Consider the following 22,643-nt stretch of genomic DNA (forward strand, 5'->3'; position numbering starts at 1 on the left):
ATAGTAAAAGTGTGTATGAATAGCCCCTTCTGAATAATGCCACATTCATCATCTAATTTGATCCTGAAATGACCTTTTTGTATTAGTTTGCTAGTGCTGTTGTAACAAAGTACCAAAAACCAGGTGGCTGAGAAATGGAAATGTGTTCTCTCACAGCTCTGGAGGCTACAGGCCGGGATGGACATGTCTGCAGGATTTGTTACTTGTGAGAGTGGTGAGAGAGAATCCGTTGCATGTCTCTCCTAGCTTCTGGAGGTTTGCTGGCAACCTTTGGTGTTCCTTGAGTTGTAGATCTCTGCTTTCATCTTTACATGGTGTTGCATGCGTGTGTGTGTGGGTATGTGTGTTCATGTGCGTTCAAATTTCCCCTTTTTATAAAGACACCAGCCATACTGGATTAGGAATTCACCACTACCCTACTCTAGTATGACCTTAACTAATTACATCTGCAGTTGTGTCCGGAATTTATTCCTTCTGGTGGGTTCTTGGTCTTGCTGACTTCAAGAATGAAGCCACTGACCTCGCAGTGAGTGTTACAGCTCTTAAAGGTGGTGTGTCCGGAGTTGTTTGTTCCTCCCAGTGGGTTCGGGGTCTCTCTGACTTCAGAAATGAAGCCATGGACCTTCATGGTGAGTGTTACGGCTCTTAAAGTTGGTGCAGACCCAAAGAGGGAGCAGCAGCAAGATTTATTGTGAAGAGCGAAAGAACAAACCTTCCACAGTGTGCACAGGAACCCGGGCAGTTTGCCCCTACTGGCTGGGGTGACCAGCTTTTAGTCTCCTATTTGGCCCCACCCACATCCTGCTGATTGGTCCATTTTACAGAGTGCTGATTGGTGTGTTTACAATCCTTTAACTAGACACAGAGCACTGATTGGTGGATTTTTATAGAGTACTTCTTGGTGCATTTACAATCCTTTAGCTAGACAGAAAAGTTTTCCAAGTCCCCACTTGACCAGGAAGTCCAGCTGGCTTCACCTCTCACAGTGACCCTATTAATAAGTAAAGGCACACTCAGAGGTACTTGGGGTTAGGACTTCAACGTGAATGTTGGCAGGGGGGCGGACACACGCAACCTTTATAATAGGTAAAGCAGGAATTACTTTATTTCCCATTTTACAAAAAAAGAAAATGAGCCTCAGAGAGATGAAGTAATTTACCCAAAGTGAATGAAAACCCTAGGTCACACACAAGTCAGCTGCCTGTCTCAGTAGTCAAAGACAGCCGGAGGATGGTGCCTCTTGCTATAATTTTATCTAGCTGTTCTCACTCTCTTGGACCAGTAAGAACTGAGGCTGCACTGAGGTGTGGAAAAAGAGGAGCAGTGGCCAAATGTGGTCTCCCCTTGGAATCATTTTAGCAGATGCCCTATTATTTAAAGCATCGCTTGCTGCCCTGAGGCTGCACCTCATGAGGGCTTGGCCTGCAGGGTACTCTTGTTTCTGTCTGGTGGGTCCATTCCTGAGCCATAGGAGGCTGGGTACAATGAGCCTATTCAGGGCAGAAAGTGCAATGCCCCGTGCTTCATTTTCCTCTCTATAGCATCGTTCTTTGCCTCCCTGTGCCTTTCTTTTGTCCTGCCTATTGAGTAACATCAGCGTGGGTGTTGGGAGCGTGTGAACTGGCAGCCCTGTGAGAGGGCTGCTGAGGACGTCTGACTGATGATGTATGCGCCAGGACAGGCAGCAACGGGCGAGCTTCCCAGGAACCACTTTGACCTGTGCCTTCTGCTCTGCCTGAGTCACTCTCACGAGCTAAAGCAGGTGACCCCTCAAGGAGTGCATGTTCCCCTTGGCAAAGGAAAGGGACACGCCCCATCCGTGAGCTCCTACCCTTGGTACACTTGGAGGGAGTTGAGTACAGATTTAAGAGACAAATTCTAAATTCTAATCTCTGCTCTGCCACTTGCCAACTGTGTGACTTTAGGGAAGATGCTTTATCTCCCTGTGTCACTTCCCCATCTATAAAATGGAGACAATAAAATTTGCTCTCCTCCTGAGATTACTAAATGGATAATTGATATAAGTTATAAATGCTGCTTGGAACAACATGTCTGCCATATAATTCTAGCACTTAGTACATGTAAGCAATACTTCCTTATTTATTTATTTAGTTTCCCAGGTGTCATTTGTTAATCTGTTCATTAAAAATTGGTGAGGATCCACCAGTTAGAATGGTGATTATTAAAAAGTCAGGAAACAACAGATGCTGGCAAAGCTGTGGAGAAATAGGAATGCTTTTACACTGTTGGTGGGAGTGTAAATTAGTTCAACCATTGTGAAAAATGGTGTGGCAATTCCTCAAGGATCTAGAACCAGAAGTACCATTTGACCCAGCAATCCCATTACTGGGTATACACACCCAAAGGATTATAAATCATTCTACCATAGAGATACATGCACACGTGTGTTTATTGCAGCACTATTTACAATAGCAAAGACTTGGAACCAACCCAAATGCCCATCAATGATAGACTGGATAAAGAAAATGTGGCACATATACACCATGGAATACTATGCAGCCATAAAAACGAATGAGTTCATGTCCTTTGCAGGAACATGGATGAAACTGGAAACCATCATTCTCAGCAGAGTAACACAGGAACGGAAAACCAAACACCACATGTTCTCACTCATAAATGGGAGTTGAACAGTGAGAACACATGGATACAGGGAGGGGAACATCACACACTGAGGCCTGTCGGGGGCTAGGGGGCAGGGGGAGGGAGAGCATTAGGACAAATACCTAATGCATGCGGGGCTTAAAACCTAGATGACGGGTTGATAGGTGCAGCGAACCACCATGACACATGTGTACGTATGTAACAAACCTGCACGTTCTACACATGTATCCCAGAACTTAAAATAAAAAATAATTGGTGAAGATCATATCAAAACACAGTGGTTGTGTTTAGATGATGGGATTACAAGTGATTTATTTGTCTCATTTTTGCTTCTTTTTTTTTTTTTTTTGAGATGGAGTCTCGCTCTGTCGCCCAGGCTGGAGTGCAGTGGCCGGATCTCAGCTCACTGCAAGCTCCGCCTCCAGGGTTTACGCCATTCTCCTGCCTCAGCCTCCCGAGTAGCTGGGACCACAGGCGCCCGCCACCTCGCCCGGCTAGTTTTTTTGTATTTTTAGTAGAGACGGGGTTTCACCATGTTAGCCAGGATGGTCTCGATCTCCTGACCTCGTGATCCGCCCGTCTCGGCCTCCCAAAGTGCTGGGATTACAGGCTTGAGCCACCGCGCCCGGCCTCATTTTTGCTTCTTTATGTTTTCTAAACTTTCTGTAGTAAATATGTTTTTGTTTTTGTTTTTTTAATAAGAGAAAACAGACTCCCACTGAGGACGTATGGAGTGCAGTAGATGAGGCATGAGTGGGTACAAAGTGAAGAAGACGTGGCCATTGTCCTTAATGGAGTTGAAAGTCTATGGAAGGAGACAAGACAGGAAGACAAATGACACAAGAGGGAGGGCAGTGATGCTCAGGGCAGGCTGGGAAAGGGACCAGTCCTTCTCACGTGGCACCCGGCATTGGAGAGGTGTTTTCAGCATTCTTGCCCCAATAGCCTTCATATATGGTCTTCCCTGATCTGGAAATAGGACAGTAAATGGCACAGTCAGAGGCAAGGGTCACTCTTTTCATTGATCACAGAGCCCCAGGGGGATGGGGATGGAATTGCTGAAATTCCTTTCTAAGGTACCCATTTCTAGGAAGAAGCTTCCGTGGAAGGAAAAGTTGAGATGCTTTATGTAACTCATCTTATCCACAACAGATTCGTACCCTGGTTGCAAAGCAGCACATCAAGAGGAACGGAGAAGTAATTTTCTGTTTCTCTCTCTCTTCCCGTAGCATAATTAGCATCATCTTTATTCTGGCTGGAGCAATTGCACTCATCATTGGCTTTGGTATTTCAGGTATGTGATTTCTTGCATTACTGCAATCTATTCACCCCTCACCATTAAACTCCTAATCACTCAGTGTGGTAGCATGGAAACAGCCCAGAGCTTGGACCCAGAAAACCTCAGAGTATAGCATTCATTCTTCTACTTCTTGTGCTCTCTCCACATTAGTCATTTAAGTCCTCGACGTCAGTGTCCTCATTTTTCATTATGTATTTATTTATTTTGAGACAGGATCTGGCTCTCTTGCCCAGGCTGGAGTGCAGTGGCATGATCTCAGCTCACTGCAACCTCCACCTCCTGGGTTCAAGCCATCCTCTCACCTCAGCCTCCCAAGTAGCTAGGACTACAGGCATATGCACCATCACGCCAGGCTAATATTTTTATTTTTAGTAGAGATGGGGTTTCGCCATATTGCTCAGGCTGGCCTCAAACTCCTGAGCTCAAGCAATCCACCTGCCTCGGCCTCCCAAAGTGCTGGGATTGCAGGCCTGAGCCACCGTGCCCAGCCTAGTTTCCTCATTTTTGAGTGGGGAGATACTGTCAACATCTCCAGTTAGTTGAGATAATCAAACGACATGTTTATCAGTAGTCTATCTATCAGTCAGTGCTGAAGATGTCATTCTGGGATCACAGGTAAAGTGCTGCCTCTGAGCCATTCTGTCAGTGGTTGGCCTGGGTGGATGATTTCTTTGCAACGAAGCTTCAACTGAAGTGTTAAAGAATGTCAAATCTTTGTACACAGGGGTCTTAGGTAAAGAGAAAACTGGTCATGACTACTCTACCTTGTAGGAAACAGATACCACTGTAGCACAGATGGCTAGTTTCTGAACGTAGCTAACCAATGTCAGTTGCGGAAGAGTCTTCACTTTGCTCTTCTGCCTAGGCCACTCCTCTGAAGCATCTTTTATGGATGCTGCTTTAATTTTGACACTGAGTGAGTTAAGGCCGGCAGCTGTCTTCTCTGAGGCGAATTTTCTGCTCTTTTTTTCATAAACCACCTGACTCAGTCCAACACATTCATTTTAACTCAGTCTGTGACCAAAGCTCCATAACTTTAGTTTCTATATTCCAGAGACCTTTCTGCCGCACTCCTCCAGTGTAGACATGCTGCCACTCAATTTTGTCACAAAGTCAAAGCTAAGAAAACTTGCTAGAGTTGTGTTTGCTAGAAAAGACATTCATCCCTTCCCCACTTTCTTCATCATCAATCATGTATATTTTAGGCCAGGTGTGGTGGTTCATGCCTATAATGCCAGCACTATGGGAGGCTGAGGTGGGAGTACTGCTTAAGGCCAGGAGTTCAAGACCAGCCTGAGCAACAAAAAGAGACCCTGTCTCTACATTAAAAATAAAAAAATAAATAACATGTATATTTTATCTTTCATTCATTTTTTTCCATTGGGATATTTGTCTTTCTCTTTTTGATTTGTCAGTAGTTCCTTGTATATCCTGGATGCAAACTAGTTACAGGCATCACCAAATCTCTTAAACTCTACACTTTGCTTTTTCACTCTCTTAATGATGTTTTTCAATGAGCAGAAGTTCTTAATTTTAATTTTTGTTGATCCTTTTCTTTATATTTGGAGCTTTTCGTAACCTGTTTAAGAAATCTTTGCCTATTGCGAGGTCATGAAGATGTTCTTCTAGATTATCTTGTAGAAGCCTCATTTTTTTGTCTTTCGCATTTACATCTGCAAACCGTCTCAAGTTAATTTTGTACGTAGTACAAGAGAGGGGTCAAGTTTCATTTTTTTCCTTATGGTATCCAGTAAACCCAGCACTGTTTATTGGACACACTGTCCTTCCCCCACTTCCCTCCAGTGCCATCATGGTCGTAAATCACGTATCCAAATGTGTGGCATCTGTTTCTGAATTCACTAGCCTGTTTCATTTTAATATTGATTTCCTATGTTAATTTATTTCTTTTCCTGTTCATAATCTCGGTTGTTTTTTCTCTCTCTCTCTTTCTTTCTCTCTATTCTGCTCTCTCTCTTGTTTTCTTTCTTCTGTTCTCTCTTTCTTTCTCTCTCATATACTAAAATAGATTTATAAGGTATTGTTATCTTTATAGCAGTTTTGAAAGAACCAGCTTTTAGCTTATTTATGTTTTCTCTGATTTGTATTCCTATTTTATTAATTTTGGCTTTTATCTTTATTAATATTCCTCTTCCTGCTTTATTTGGCCATCTTTCAATTATTTTTCTAATGTCTTAAAGCAGCTCACAAGAAGTGTGAGTGCTTAAAAAAGCAGCTCACAAGGAGTATGTACAAAAGGCCAATAAATAGCTTTTAGTAGATACTGCCATTCCGTTTTTCAAAGTGATGAGCCAATCTACTCTTCAACAACAATGCATGAGAGATCGAGCTCTCCACGCCCTCACCAATACTGGGTGTTGTGGAATTTTGTGGTTTTAATTTCTGTTGCCTGGTGACAGAGACTGAGTACATTTTCATATGCAAAACATAATGTGGAACTACAGAAGAGCACAAAAGCGTAAGTTCTGTATGATTCCATGCATATGAAGTTGAAAAACAGGCAAATGATCTCTGCTGGTAAAAGGTAGAATAATAATAATGGTTCTTACCTTTGGGGACAAGTAAGCGGGTAGCAGTGAGGAGGGGCATGAGGGCACTGCTGGGAGGGCAGTAAGGTTCTATTCCTTGATGTGATGATGGTTACCTGGAATAAAGTTATAATCATTCTTCAAGCTGTACAGTTATGATGTGTGGATTGTTATGTTTGTATACTTCAATACAGACATACAAAAACTTTTGTAAATACATGTATATAAATATAATATGTATAGAATGTCATGAATGTATATATACACTTTATGTTTATATACATATATATTCTTTTTTTTTTTTTTTTTTGAGACAGCCTTGCTCTGTTGCTCAGGCTGGAGTACAGTTGCACAATCTTGGCTTACTGCAGCCTCTGCCTCCTGGGTTCAAGCAATACTCTTGCCTCAGCCTCCCAAGTAACTGGGATTACAGGCATGCACCACCACACCTGGCTAATTTTTTGTATTTTTAGTAGAGACAAGATTTTGCCATGTTAGCCAGGCTGGTCTCGAACTCTTGACCTCAAGTGATCTGCCCGCCTCAACCACCCAAAGTGCTAGGACTACAGGTGTGAGCCACTGCTCTCAGATTTACATACATATTCTTTATAAGGAAATAAAATATTGACTGATAAACCAAATATTTTAGAATAAGTTTTAAAGATATTAATGCTAAAGTACATTTTGGTACCTTCCTCACTAAGGTTTAACTCTTAATTATAATTTACCCTATTCCTGATCTTATACATCGCCTTCAATTAAAACCCTAGTATTTGTTTGTCACTCTAAATCTTAATGACAAAACTTTCTTGGACCTGAGGCTCAGTGACTTGGCATCAGAACTCAGAGAGTTGTTTATCTTTTGGTTGTTAGTGGTGTTGACTACCCTAGCAAGAATTTTCACAATGTCATAACTTCCCTGTGTTAGTCAACAGGTTTGCTACTCATATCTTTTCCTGTAGCATAGCGACAGCCACCTTGAGAACTGAACTCAGTTCCTTGAATGCACAGGGTGCTCCTTAAGTGCTTTTTGAATGGACAGTTGGATGGATACATGGAGGTGTGAATAGATAGAAGCAATAGTCTACTCAATCCAGTAATGTACAATCCATTAATGTACTCAATCCAGTAATGTACTCAATACAGTAATTTAAAAATTTGAAACTCTACTACTGCCAATAAAAAGGTGTTCTGCCTCCTTCCCATTTCACTGGGTGACAGCTGGTTATTTCGATAAAATGGGCAGTTTATTAGTTTAATACTGTTTAGTTGGATTTTTCAATTGCCTCTATTAAAAGGACTATAACCTTTATCAGAGATCATCATATGAGCACACTTTACATGAATTCAATAAAATGTTAGCTGGTTTAATATATAAGACGTTGAAATTAAGCAAAAAGCATTAAGCAGACAATGATGTGTATTAGGCCATTCTTGCACTGCTATAAAGAAATTCCTGAGACTGGGTAATTTATGAAGAAAAGAAGTTTAATTGACTCACGATTCTGCAGGCTTTACAGGAGGCATGGTGCTGGCATCTGCCTGGCTTCTGGTGAAGCCACAGGGAGCTTTCCATCATGATGGACAGCGAGGGGAAACAGGCATGTCATATGTCGAAAGCAGGAGCAAGAGGGAGAAAGAGAGTGGTCACTTTTAAATGACCAGATCTCAGGTGAACTCAGAGCCCAAGAGCTCACTTATCACCAAGGGGATAGCCCAAGCCATTTATGAGGGATCTGCCCCCATGACCCATACACCTCCCACCAGGCCTCACCTCCAACACTGGGGATTACATTTCAACGTGAGATTTGGGTGAAGACAAATATCTAAACTTTATCATGATGATAACATCTTTTGAATCCTTTCTTCATGCACTCTACTGTACTAAATAACTTTGCATACATGATTTGTCTTACCACACACAACAAATAGGAGGTAGATGTTATTACTATGTTCAGATGAGAAATTTCTGGAAGGACACACACAGTCAGCAAGTGAGCATGGCTGTATTTCCAGCCTTGGGAATTTGCTTCCCTAACCTACACTCCTACCCATCACCCCATACCAAGGACAACGTCCACACAGAGTTGTAGTGGAGAAGGGTGTTTTGTGGTTTGCCTTGCAGGCATGATTCCTGAGACTATAGCTTTTGAAAATGTAAAACTTTTCCCCAATACAGAAAGAAATTTTATTTTTTTGTAACTCTCCTGATGCTGTATAGGCCACCTTTGCATAGCCATCCTGCTCCTTACAAATTCTAAATAAAGACCCCATAAAACATAAAATGCATTTGGGGTGGACCATTTGAAAGAGAGGTGGAGGGGTTCCAAGCAGCCCCTGGTTAAAGGACAGCTCTTGTGGATAAGCCTTCAGGAAGGAAGGAGACGTGATGGAAAGGCCCCTAACCATACCCAGCCCAGTCCCTGCGCTATCAGGCACTCTCTGAGCGACTTTGAACAGCTCTATATAATGGAGGAATCTCAGAATCAGAGCCATTCCAATCTCAGGGCTCACAGTAACTGTATATCCTTTGGGATACAACTTAAACGTTTCCTCACTGGTAAAATAGGCAGGGTCATTGTGAGAATTAAAGGAGAGTTCTTATCGAGTACCTGACACCTGTGTGTGATAAACAACTGCCATTGTTATTTATATTGATGCCATCAATGCTTTTAGTAAAAATTTGCTATTATTAACGCATTCCTATAGCACCTCCTAGGAACTGCACAATTTCCTGGTCACACCAGGAAGGGCCTCCTTTGAAGCCACAGGATGCTGCCTCCTAATAATTGTTAGGAGCAAAACCTGGAACTGTAACATGTGTCCCGCATCGCCCCCACAACCCCCACCCCTCTGCCAGAACTGGGAAGCAGCTGAAAGACCAAAGTATGACTTAGACAAGTCCAGTCTGGTGAGTAATTGAGTTTATTAGGACTTACATACAGGGCACTCCTGGGCGGCACAAGACAGCCCTAGAGATCTTTGCCATCTCCCATGTCTAAGCTGCATTTAAGCTGGTTTTCTGGCTCTTTGCCTGCGGTGTGTTTGCAATGAGACTGTTTTTCTTGGTGTGTTCTCAGATACTGTCTGGGATGTTTAGGTTCTCAGGGACATCTGCTCCTCAGCTGGGCACCAAGGCCTTGGCTCACCGCCCAGCTGTTGGGGTTCAAGCAGCAGACACAAACCCTTAAGTAACCTGGTGAAGACCCATCACACTATAGTAATGCTCCAGCTTCAGACATTGGATAAACCAACTAGGTGTGTGCTGATGACACCAAAACGGAAACATCGCACAGTTTATTTAGAAAATATTTGATCTATCCAAAAAAAAAAAAAAAAAAAACAACTCTGAGTCATCTGAGAAAATAAACAGCTATGGGCCTTTCTTACACTTATTTTGTGGTTTTTAGTTGTTTGGATTTTTAAGTGAAGTAGGGATACCTTCTTATTGGGTTGGCACTCTACATGTCTCAATCTGGCCCTGGGTATCAGCAAAATATGGTAGAAAGGACATAGGCTCAGGACCAGACCACGTTGTGTCTGACCCTGACTCCACTAACAGTAAGATCCAAGGCATTCAGCAAGCCATTTAACCTCACGGAGTCTCTATCCTTATCCATAAATGGGCATAATGGTCATTCTTACTCTCTCATGGCTTAAAATGAGTCACTGTAAGCAAACATTTAGTGAAATGTTGCTTTCCTTACCTCCTGGGGCTCTGATCTGCAATCTTTCCAAATGATTCTAGTTAATAATGGTTATCAATATCAATACTGATTTAAGGTTTAGCATGTGGCAACTCAGGTACTGTATTAAGCACTTTACCTGCATCGTATCATTAAGTCCTTTCAAGAACTCTCTAAGGGAGTATCGCCATTTTACAGATTTTAAAAAATTATGAAATAAAGCGTTGGAAAACTTGACCCAGGTTACATATCCAATAAGTGGCAGAGCTGGGACTTGAACCCAGACAGCCTGTACCTGTGCCATGTTCTCAAACACCATGTTCTGCTGCTTTCCTACATTGTTCCGTATCTGGCCTGGCCCAGTGTCCTTTTAAATTTCTTCTCACAGAACGAACTGTTCTCTCAACCCCACCGTCTTCTTTGGCAAGAGTGGCACTCACAGGTGTGATCCCAAGGTTAATCTTTGCATTTCCACCTTGTAAGCCATGTGCTGTGGTGCCCATCTGGACAGCTGAGTTTTAGCAGATGCTGATGACCATCTGCTGAAGACATCTAGCATGCTCTCTATGCTATTGGAATGTACAGAACTTGTCTTTCTGAGTCATTTCAAAGGACAGCTCATTTTCCAGGTTTTATCCAGTGCTGTAGGCTGCCCTAGCATCATAGTTTCTGCAAAGAATCCTTGCCTTGTGTTACCCGTACCCCCACTTCAGGATATTCCTGCTCCTACAACGGAGCACTGATTGAATAGTACTCCCTCCCGCCGTGTGAACACAGGGCTGCTCAGGTTTCCTCTTGCCCCCGCTTTAACAGCCCCACTTTCCTCATGCAGACAGGAGCTGTGCTAGTAATTAGCCCTCACAAGCTGGATAATTAATTTTCAGTAAGTGGCTCAGTCTTCCAATTTTAAAGGGGTTTGATGAAATCTTAGAGGCTAATGAAATGCTTAAAATCTGTGCCCATTTAATGAATTCTCTATCAATAGGTACCTGCCTCTAACCCATCTCCATGGGGCCCTTTTGTCCTTTGACTCAACAAATCACACAAGAATCTTTGGTGGAGTGAGTCTCTGTCTCCAAAAAACAAAAATAAGAAAGAATCTCTGGTGGTCAATAGGCCTGGAGAGTCATATGAGGCCAGATGGTATAATCCTCCTTGAGCCTATGTTTGTTTGCAAGTCTGAATAGTTTCTTTTCTTGTGAGAAGTAATATTTACATGTGGTTGCTTGCAAATTAAATTTTATCACTTTTAACAATCATTTATTCACTTAACAAACAAGTATTTTATTGACTGCTTTCTGGGTGCAAAGCAATGGCTAGGTCCCTGTGGTTTTTTTAAGTTCTCACTGGCTCTTATTTCTCTTCTTTATTTGACATTGGGGTGGAGGGGATTTAATCAACATTACACTCATTCCATCTGCCACATCATTAATGCAACCTTAAATGACTACAACCTGCAGCAGGTCCCTGGGGCACTCTACAGCTGCTGCTTTTAATCATTAACTTCTCTGGGAGATAGGTGGCTGGTTTTCCTACCTGTGAGCTCAAGGCCAACATATTAAAATTAATTCAGTAATACAATTACTGAACTAAGATATGTCATTGCCATTTCATTCTCTCCATAAACCATGCTAATCATGTATTTTTTTTCTGAGAAGTAATTTTTCAATTCAACTTTAACGGCACTTTATCAACAACCCTCAAATTTACCCTTGCTCTAACATGGTTGTATTTGATTCATGATTTTATTGTGAACCTCTCTGTATTTTTATTGCCTCCCTTTTCACTGGCTCACATTTCCCCAAAACTTAGATGTGGTAATCCCGCCAAACATCCCTTACCCCTACAATAATTTTAGCCTATCTCAAACAATGCTTTGATTTCTACTGATTTCCATTTATTTAGTCATTTATTCATAAACTCAACAAACATTATTTTTCTCTGCAGAAACATAGCTGTAGGCACTACAGGACTTACAGATAGGATTAAGACAGTCTCTGCTCTTGAAACACTCACAAACTAGTTCCAGAGATAGACTAGAGACAAGGTAGAGGGAGATAGCTGCTATAATAAAGGCAAAAAAAAAAAAAAGTTACAAGAAAGTAAAGAGAGAATCTACTAATTTTTCCTTTCGTTAATTAAAAGAAGGTTTCATGGGAGGGCTGCCATCTGAACAGACTTGAATATAAGTAGAATTTGGATAACTGGTGGTAAAGAAGTGTGAGCTGTGAATTAAAAGGTGCAAGATGAACAGGGGTGTGAAGGCGCATAGTGTAATTGTATAACCCATGCTAGCCTGGGATGCCTTGGATATCAGTCTTTAAGTAACAATACTTGAAAAGCAAACTGAATCTTTAAATCAATGTTCAAGAAAATACCAACGCAGGGAATGGAGGTGTGTTGTGTTCTTATTACACCACAAAAACTTCATTTTGTCCCCTTTTATAATTCCTCTCCCAGATCTCCCACAGGAATGGCCATGCATGGCAGCTGCTTCCAAAGTCTCTCTTCTCACAATCTCAAGCCTCTAAAACATCCTTCCAAACCAGGCTATGTACTTATTTTTGTCTCCTCTTCCTCCTTTTCTAGCTATAATTTTTCTTCCATCAGTAGCCTTCTGTTCTTTCTGCTGCAAATCCATCTAGATTAGCTTCTCCAGTTCTCTCTTCCTCATTCATTACCCTCATTGACTTTGTAGAGGTCTAGGAGTCAATGAGATAATTCCAACCCCTAATAGGCTGGAAGAGGAGAAGAGCCAAGGATATCCTTATGCCGATAATGTTTACCTCTTACATTAAAAAAACACACATGTCTGCTTTGTTTGTGTGTTTTTTATTGAAGGCAGAAAATCAACAAATAATTTGATACAGATAGACAGAATGGACTATGAGAGGATGTAGTTGGAGATAGGGCTGCAAAGATAGCAATAAGAGCTAATATGTATGGAGCATTTACTATGTACCAGGCAGTATTTGGCTTTGAAGGTCAGGCTGGAAAATGTGAAATCCATTCCACAGCTCTTAGGAACCATTAAAGATGAGTGATTAGGAAACAGACATGTTCAAATTATATTGTAAGAAGGTCTACCTGTAGGATTAATGCATGTAAAGTGGATTGGATGGAGGCAAAGATGAAAGGTAGAAATATCAATAAAGAAGCTGAAAAGTCCAGTTAAGAAGTGCTCGGGACCCGTTATGTTGGGCTTTTTTGGCTGTAAGAAAGAGAGATTTGTGCAGGCCACTTTAATATCAGGTGTTGTCTAAAGGATATGCAGAGATTAGGACAGGAACTAGACCTGAACACCCCCAGGATCCAAGACAGCTCTGGGGATAGAAGACTCTTTCCATTTTTCTCTCCCCTGGTCTCTCTCCCATACTTCTTTGTGTCTCCTCCACTCTCTTCTTGGGCTCCAAGGCCATCTGCCCTTAGTTTCATATCCAAGCCACAGAAAGAGTCTCTCAAGAAGATTCAGTTAATTAAATCACCCCAGTAGGTGTCCTCAGTCAGCAGCCCCCAGTGTACAATGAACAGCTGATTGATCCTTCCCTGACTGGGTGGGCTGTAGTCTGGCCAAGCGAGGAAGAAGTAGTTGGATACAGCTGGCACATAATTAATATTTCTACTGGTGGTATGTTTGGAGAGGAGAGGGTGGCTTTCATGTTAAACCAAAAGTCAACCGAATTAAACACAATTCTTCATTATGCTATAGCTAGCACTGTAAACTTGATCAAATCACTTATTTTCTCAATGCCTTAGTTTCTTCATCATTCAAATTGAGATAAAAGTCACAGCACTTTAGAATTCAGCATTCTTCAGAATGACTAGCCACATTTAGTTAACATGAGATTTCACTTCTGTGCCACTTCTGGTTAACTGAGAATAACAATACCTTATATGTGTAATTACAGTTTGCAAATCAAGTTAATATCCATTTGATTTGATCCTCATAAGAAACCTTTAAAGTAGGTGATATAGTTTGGCTCTGTGTCCCCATCCAAATCTCATCTTAAATTATACTCCCATAATTCCCATGTGTTGTAGGAGGGACCTGGTGGGAGATAATTTGAATCATGGGGGCAGTTCCCCCTATAGTGTTCTCATGGTAGTAAATAAGTCTCACAAGATCTTACGGTTTTATCAGGGGTTTCCGCTTGTGCATCTTTCTCATTTTCTCTTGCCACTGCCATGTAAGAAGTGCCTTTCACCTCCCGTCATGACTCTGAGGACTACCCAGCCATGTGAAACTGTTAAGTTCAATTAAACCTCTTTTTCTTCCAAGTCTCAGGTATTTCTTTATCAGCAGCATGAAAATGGACTAATATAGTAAATTGGTACCACTAGAGTGGGGCACTGCTGAAAAGATACCTGAAAATGTGGAAGCAACTTTGGAACTGGATAACGGGCAGAGGTTGGAACAGTTTGGAGGGCTCAGAAGAAGACAGGAAAATGTGGGAAAGTTTGGAACCTCCTAGAGACTTGTTGAATGGCTTTGACCAAAAACTTGATAGTGATATGGACAATAAGGTCCAGACTGAAGTGGTCTCAGATGGAGATGAGGAACCTGTTGAGAACTGGAGGAAAGGTGACTCTTGTTATGTTTTAACAAAGAGACTGGTGACATTTTGCCCCTGCCTTCGAGATGTGTGGAACTTTGAACTTGAGAGAGATGATTTGGGGTATCTGGTAGAAGAAATTTCTAAGCAGCAAAGCATTCAAGAGGTAACTTGGGTGCTGTTAAAGGTATTCAGTTGTAGGCCGGGCGCGGTGGCTCAAGCCTGTAATCCCAGCACTTTGGGAGGCCGAGACGGGCGGATCACGAGGTCAGGAGATCAAGACCATCCTGGCTAACATGGTGAAACCCCGTCTCTACTAAAAATACAAAAAATTAGCCGGGCGTGGTGGCGGGTGCCTGTAGTCCCAGCTACTCGGAGGCTGAGGCGGGAGAATGGCGTGAACCCGGGAGGCGGAGCTTGCAGTGAACCGAGATCGCGCCACTGCACTCCAGCCTGGGAGACACAGCGAGACTCCGTCTCAAAAAAAAAACAAAAAAAACAAAACAAACAAACAAACAAAAAAACAAAAGGTATTCAGTTGTATAAGGGAAGCAGAGCATAAAAGTTCAGAAAATTGCAGCTTGGCAATGTGAAAGAAAAGAAAAACCCATTTTCTGAGGAGAATTTCAAGCTGGCTGCAGAAATTTGCATAAGTAATGAGGCACTGAATATTAATCCCCAAGACAATGGGGAAAATGTGAGAGGTCTTCATGGCTGCCCCTCCCATCACAGGCCTGGAGGCCTAGGAGAAAATAGTTTTGTGGGCCGGGCCCAGGGTCCCCATGCTGTGTGCAGCCTAGGGACTTTGTTCCCTGTGTCCCAGCTGCTCCAGCTGTGCCCAAAAGGGGCTTGGGCATGGCTTCAGAGGGTGCAAACCCCAAGTCTTAGCAGCTTCTATGTGGTGTTGAGCCTGTGAGTGCACAAAAGTCAAGAATTGGGGTTTGTGAACCTCCACCTAGATTTCAGAAGATGTATGGAAATGCCTGGATGCCCAGGCAGAAGATTGCTGCAGGAGTGGGGCTCTCATGGAGAACTTCTGCTAGGGCAGTGCAGAAGGAAAATATGGGGTTGAAGCCCCAACACAAAGTCCCACTGGAGTGCCACTTAGTAGAGCTGTGAGAAGAGAGCCACTGTCCTCCAGACCCCAGAATGGTAGATCCACTGACAGCTTGCACTATTCTTCTAGAAAAACCACAGACACTCAACGCCAGCCTATGAAAGCAGCTGGGAGGGAGACTGCACCCTGCAAAGTCACAGGGGCGGAGCTTCCCAAGATCATGGGAACCCACCTCTTGCATCAGCATGACCTGGATGTGAGACCTGGAGTCAAAGGAGATCACTTTGGAGCTTTAAAATTTTGGACTTGCATAGGCCCTGTGACTACTTTGTTTTAGCCAATTTCTCCCATTTGGAATGACTGTATTTACCCAATGCCTGTACCCCCATTGTATCTAGGAAGTAACTAGCTTGATTTTGATTTTACAGGCTCATAGGTGAAAGGGACTTGCCTTGTCTCAGATGTGACTTTGGACTGTGGACTTTTGAGTTAATGCTGAAATGAATTAATACTTTGGGGGACTGTTGGGAAGGCATGATTGGTTTTGAAATGGGAGAACATGAGATTTGGAGGGGTCAGGGATGGAACGATGTGGTTTGGCTGTGTCCCCACCCAAATTTCATCTTGAATTATACTCTCATAATTCCCATGTGTTGTGGGAGGGACCCAGTGGGAGATACTTGAATCATGGGGGCAGTTTCCCCATACTGTTCTTGTGATAGTGAGTAAGTCTAATGAGATCTGATGGGTTTATCAGGGGTTTCCGCTTTTGCATCTTTCTGATTTTTCTCTTGCCACCACCATGTAAGAAGTGCCTTTCACCTCCCGCCATGATTCTGAGGCCTCCCAGCCATGTGGAACTGTAAGTCCAATTAAACCTCTTTTTCTTCCCAGTCTCAGGTATGTCTTTATCAGCAGCGTGAAAATGGACTAATACAGTAGGTAAGACAGATATTGTTACCTCCAATTTTCTAAGATCCAAGAAGGTTACATGACTTATTGAAGGTTACATGGCTATTAAGTGACAAAATCAAGACTTCAATTTTCATCTTCAAACCCCAAGTCCAATGTGTTCTCAGGGTTTGGGTTACTTGGTCTTATATAAGCCATTATATATGACAGATCTGCTCTATATATATATCAAAACGATTGTCTTCCTGCTCTTTCTCTTCTTGTCTTCTTTTTCTTAATGCTTCTCATGTTCTTCTGTATTTTTAATTTATCACAGAAGTCTCTGTCTGGCTTTCAGTAATGAAGGGTTTGGTTGTAGAAGTTCCAAGGCTTCCCTTAGCATTGATCTTTGCTTCCTGAACTGCAGGGAGACACTCCATCACAGTCACTACTGTTGCCTCAGCTGGGAACATTGGGGAGGATGGAATCCTGAGCTGCACTTTTGAACCTGACATCAAACTTTCTGATATCGTGATACAATGGCTGAAGGAAGGTGTTATAGGCTTGGTCCATGAGTTCAAAGAAGGCAAAGATGAGCTGTCGGAGCAGGATGAAATGTTCAGAGGCCGGACAGCAGTGTTTGCTGATCAAGTGATAGTTGGCAATGCCTCTCTGCGGCTGAAAAATGTACAACTTACAGACGCTGGCACCTACAAATGTTACATCATCACTTCTAAAGGCAAGGGGAATGCTAACCTTGAGTATAAAACTGGAGGTGAGTTACTTTGGAGAGACATTTTTTTAAAGCACCAAAAGTATTTGAGGCTAAAGATTATGAGTTGCTGATGAAATATCATGTTGTGACCAATATCAGACAATGACGCTCCCAATTCTGCTAATAGCTATTTTTGCCATTTTATGGCCAAGACCCACACCAACCCCAAAAGTAGCCAACTATAAGAGAGGCCTTAAAAATCTTTTGTTCTGGGTTCTCACTACTTCTGAATTTCCCGGTGTGTTCTCTATTCAACAAAATAAATGTAGTCTCTTTTGTGGCAGCCCCTGGTATAGGTAATAAGAGCAGCCTAGCCTGGGACATTTCCATGCTAAGTAGACCCAAGTCCAGTCCTGAAATCAGTACCTTCAGAGACTCATGACAGTGGGCACATTTTAGAAGTTCAAAGGGAACTAACCAAAACGAAAACAACACTGCCCTGTAAACGTATCAATTCCCCTTCCCCTGCAACAGTGAAATCCACCCTTTGTTGCCAACCCAATTTAACATATGTTTTCTGAATTTATATACAAGGGACTCAGGTACTGTGAGGAGTACAAAGACGATGAAACAGATTTCCCTTACCCTTGCAGAGCTCATAGTATAGATCTCACAGAGTTAAGCATCCAGACAGAGATAATAAAAGTCTGTAAATGATAATAATTAGTAAAGTGTATCAAATGCTTTAAGAGAAATATAAATAGAGTGATTGAGAGGAAGAGAGAGATCCCGTTCAAATGCATAGGAGGGGAGGCACGGGAAAGCCCCCTGGAGCAGCTGGCATTGGAGGGCAGCCTTGAAGGATAGACCGAAACTGGGCCTTTCCAGCCTAAACTAGTATGCACAGGCCTTTCTTGCACACCTCATAACATGTATGTGCAATGATTCGAAGCTCAGATCTAGAATCAGAGCTGTGTACGTACAGTGACCTGGGCAAAGCAATCTCTCTGAACTTCAGTTTCTTCATCTTAAAATGGGGTCATGTCAAAGGAATACTGGAGCCAACTGAAAGAGCTTCTAATGGCAAAGCTGTAGCAATTTAAGCAACAAAATAAATAACATAGTATTGAATTATAACTCAAAGGTATAGAATAAATACATATGACTTCATATTTTTTAAATAAATGAGGGATATGAAACAAATTCCCCTTACAGATGAATTCCAAATAATTTATTTAGATCTCTTCCCCTCCAGAAAATGGAGCTTGAAACCTTCCCTACCCCACTCAGGGTATATTGGACTTAGTGAAATCCAGCTTGCAAAGAAATCCGGCAAACACTGCTTTAGTCAGGTGATCCAGGTTAACATCATTAATAAGTCATGTTAACAGCATGTTCCTTCTGATAGGATGTGATGAGAAGGGCACTTTGCCTCCTGTGCTCTTCCTCTCTCAAACCTGTAACCTCAGTCTAATCAGGAGAAAAACATCAGATGAATTCCAACAGAGGGTCGTCCTACAAAATACCTAACCAGTACTCCTCAAAAACTGTCAAGGTCATGGAAAATACCTAACCAGTACTCCTCAAAACAGTCAAGGTCATGGAATATACAGAAATTGGGAAAACATGACAGACTAGAAGGAACTCAGGCAACATGATGACCAAAGCATGGTGGTGTTCTGGATGGAATCCTGGAACAGAAAAAGAACATTAGTGGAAAAACTTGAAATGCAAATCAAATCTGGTATTTAATTGATAGTAATGTACCGATGACAGTTTCTCTGTTTTTTCTTTTTTTTTTTTTTTTCGAGATGGAGTTTCGCTCTTGTGGCCCAGGCTGGAGTGCAATGGCGCGATCTAGGCTCACCACAACCTCCGCCTCCTGGGTTCAAGTGATTCTCCTGCCTCAGCTTCCCAAGTAGCTGGGATTACAGGCATGCGCCTCCACACCTAGCTAATTTTGTATTTTTAGTAGAGACTGGCTTTCTCCATGTTGGTCAACTGGTCTCGAACTCCCAGCCTCAGGTGATCTGCCCACCTCAGCCTCCCAAAGTGCTGGGATTACAGGCATGAGCCACTGCGCCTGGCCGGTTTCTCAGTTTTGACTAATGCACATTGGTTATTTAAGATGTTAACATTAGAGGAAACTGGGTGAGGCTTATGCCGGAACTCTATACCTTCTATGCAACTCTTCTGTACACCCAAAATTATTTCAAAATTAAAAGTTGATTTTTTTTTTTTTTTTTTTTTTTTGAGACGGAGTCTCGCTCTGCCGCCCAGGCTGGAGTGCAGTGGCCGGATCTCAGCTCACTGCAAGCTCTGCCTCCCGGGTTCACGCCATTCTCCTGCCTCAGCCTCCCAAAAGTTGATTTGTTTTTTAATGGGGATGATAGTATTCACAGGAGTGTTGTGAGGATCAAATGAAATAAGGTCTGGAATACAGTACTGGCACAGAGTATACCCTCAATGAATGGTGGTTCATTGTCATGTAAACTTAGTTTCCCACATCATCTCCCAAGAGCATGTTCCCTGCCTGCTCCGAGCATATGAGTCTTGTCTCCCCTGCTCGATAACAGACTCCTTAAGGGTTAGGCAAGGGCTTTCCTTTTACTACTTACTCAGCACCAGCTCAGTCCCAGGTAAAGGAAAATGCCAAATAAATTAATAAATTATATTTTTCCCCCATAAAAAGCCCAGGCTTTAACATTTTTCCACAACTGTCTCTCTGCCTGGATATGGGGGGAAGCTAAGTCTTATTTTCAAAATGCAGTTACCTCTCTAGTGAGGAGAATTACCTTGGAGGAAAACAAATTTCTATTTCTATCCCTGGATACCAGAGCTGGACGATATCTGCCCAAGCAAACTCCAAATCTCTGTGATGACAAAGCTTGTGGATGGAATTTCTCTGGGTGATAGTTGAATGCTGTTTGTTTCTTCTTTCTCCTTCTCCCTCCCCACCCTAACTTTATCCTCCAGGGAGAAAAATACATAAAATCCGGAAGCTTCATAGATCCCTAGGAAAATGCCTAATTTCCCTAAGGGATAAGCTTTTTTATGACCACTGAAGTTCCTCTTACTTGGAGAAAATTATCTATTGTAACAATAATATACCTAGAATTTAGGTCCTTGGGGTTTGTGATTGGCCAAAGGGTTGTGATGTATAACAATACTATGAGCAAATAATTATTCGTGCCTATAATACAATCGGCCACACACAGATGGACCTCTGAGGAAGTACTGAGTAGCTTCAATGGTTTAAAAAAAAAAAAAAAAGGGCCGGGCGCGGTGGCTCAAGCCTGTAATCCCAGCACTTTGGGAGGCCGAGGCGGGCGGATCACAAGGTCAGGAGATCGAGACCACAGTGAAACCCCGTCTCTACTAAAAATACAAAAAATTAGCCGGGCGCGGTTGTGGGCGCCTGTAGTCCCAGCTACTCGGGAGGCTGAGGCAGGAGAATGGCGGGAACCCGGGAGGCGGAGCTTGCAGTGAGCCGAGATCGCGCCACTGCACTCCAGCCTGGGCAACAGCGTGAGACTCCGTCTCAAAAAAAAAAAAAAAAAAAAAAAGACTGCATTTTAAGACCTAGTACTTATGTGTCTGACTTTGGCATCTGCTCTTTCCGACTTTTGACCCTGCAGCCTTCAGCATGCCAGAGGTGAATGTGGACTATAACGCCAGCTCAGAGACCTTGCGGTGTGAGGCTCCCCGATGGTTCCCCCAGCCCACAGTGGTGTGGGCATCCCAAGTTGACCAGGGAGCCAACTTCTCGGAAGTCTCCAATACCAGCTTTGAGCTGAACTCTGAGAATGTGACCATGAAGGTTGTGTCTGTGCTATACAATGTTACGATCAACAACACATACTCCTGTATGATTGAAAATGACATTGCCAAAGCAACAGGGGATATCAAAGTGACAGGTGGGTTCCTCCCTACTTTTGTATGGATTTACTGAGGAAAGAGTAAAATCTAAATTAAAATTTAATTACATTAATAGATACATATACCAAGGCACAAAAATCTCTATAGAGTCCTCTTCACTAAGAGTTTGATCACTCAATTCCAGTTAAGATTGTATTACATAAGAGAAAGCCCAACACAAAACAATATGTATGACATATAGGTCGAAGACGGCAATTAGGTTTCATCTTGTATGCTTTCTCATTGACCGGTTGTCTGGGGAACAGTGTTTAGGATTCTGAGGCTCTGTGTAACTCAGTAGGACTACCTTGGCATAGCAGTGGGGAAGTGATAATTAATTACTTGACATCTTTGATATGTTCAGCTGGACTTCAAGCCCTCCAAATCTTAGACTAGAAACCAAGGTTTGGTTCCACCCTGACTTTGAGAAGCCTGTGAATCTGAAGACTAAAGTCTGGAGTCTGACTTAGTTTTGTTCATCCCTCATGGGACTGACTCATGATCCCACTAATTTGGCTCAGGATTAATCTGAAACCCTTAGATGGAACTGGTCTCCCAGCACCCTAGCTGAGAACTGGCTGAGAAGACCCAGCACCCTAGTCTCCCTGCAGTGCTTTAGAGCATACAAAACCTTAGGTTGAGCTAGTATCAAGAAAATGCATAGACTGAATTATGACTTTTAAGACCATCCTTCCTGGGGCTAAACTGGGTTCAAACTGTAGTGAAAGGAGTATGTCAGGAGGCCGCCATTTAAATCAAACCTAGCACTGGGCACAAAATACCTTACTCATTATAAGTACCCTATAAATGTTTGCTGAATCTAACTGAATAAATCATATTCTTATGATTTTTTAATTTGAAATTATACATATGAACCCAAAATTATCTACAACTCTGATATATCAATTTAAAAAATAAATTGTATACACACACACACACAAAAGTAGCCTATGGAATGTGAGAAAATATTTGTAAATCATTTATCTAAATAAGGGGTTTCAATCCAGAATATATTAAGAACTCCTACAACTCAACAACAACAAAAATCAAATAACTTCATTTTAAAATGGGCGAAGTACTTGAAGACAGATTCATCCCAAGATGATATAAAAATAACTAAAAGGCAAATGAAAAGATGCTAATCACTAATTATCAGAGAAATGCAAGTCAAAACCACAATGAGATATCACCTAATGCCCATTAGGGTGGCTACTCTAAAAACAAAACAAAATAAAGCAAAAACAGAAAATAACATGTTGGTGAGGATGTGGAAAAATTGGAACCCTAATGCACTGTTAGTGGGACTGTAAAATGGTGCAACTGCTATAGGAAATAGTATAAAGTGTCATCAAAAC

The 22,643-nt window shown here is 42.2% G+C and overlaps 1 protein-coding gene across 11 annotated transcripts in view; it reads left to right on the forward strand.

Moving 5' to 3' along the window:
- Positions 1-22,643, forward strand: part of VTCN1 (V-set domain containing T cell activation inhibitor 1) — a 95,038-nt gene that overhangs the window by 63,554 nt on the left and 8,841 nt on the right. For 5 of the 11 annotated variants that reach the window (XM_073998164.1, XM_015430454.3, XM_005542192.4 and 2 more), the window contains 3 exons: positions 3,852-3,916; positions 17,083-17,430; positions 21,009-21,287. In XM_073998164.1, the coding sequence (XP_073854265.1) occupies positions 17,271-17,430; positions 21,009-21,287 (439 nt within the window). In that variant the 5' untranslated portion in view covers positions 3,852-3,916; positions 17,083-17,270. Of the gene's footprint in view, positions 1-3,851; positions 3,917-16,658; positions 16,707-17,082; positions 17,431-21,008; positions 21,288-22,643 lie in introns of all 11 variants that reach the window. The other 6 variants (XM_015430465.3, XM_015430459.3, XM_045364833.2 and 3 more) reach the window with 2 other exon arrangements.

This window comes from Macaca fascicularis, chromosome 1 (genome assembly GCF_037993035.2).
Source record: "Macaca fascicularis isolate 582-1 chromosome 1, T2T-MFA8v1.1".
Classification (NCBI taxonomy): Eukaryota; Metazoa; Chordata; class Mammalia; order Primates; family Cercopithecidae; genus Macaca; species Macaca fascicularis.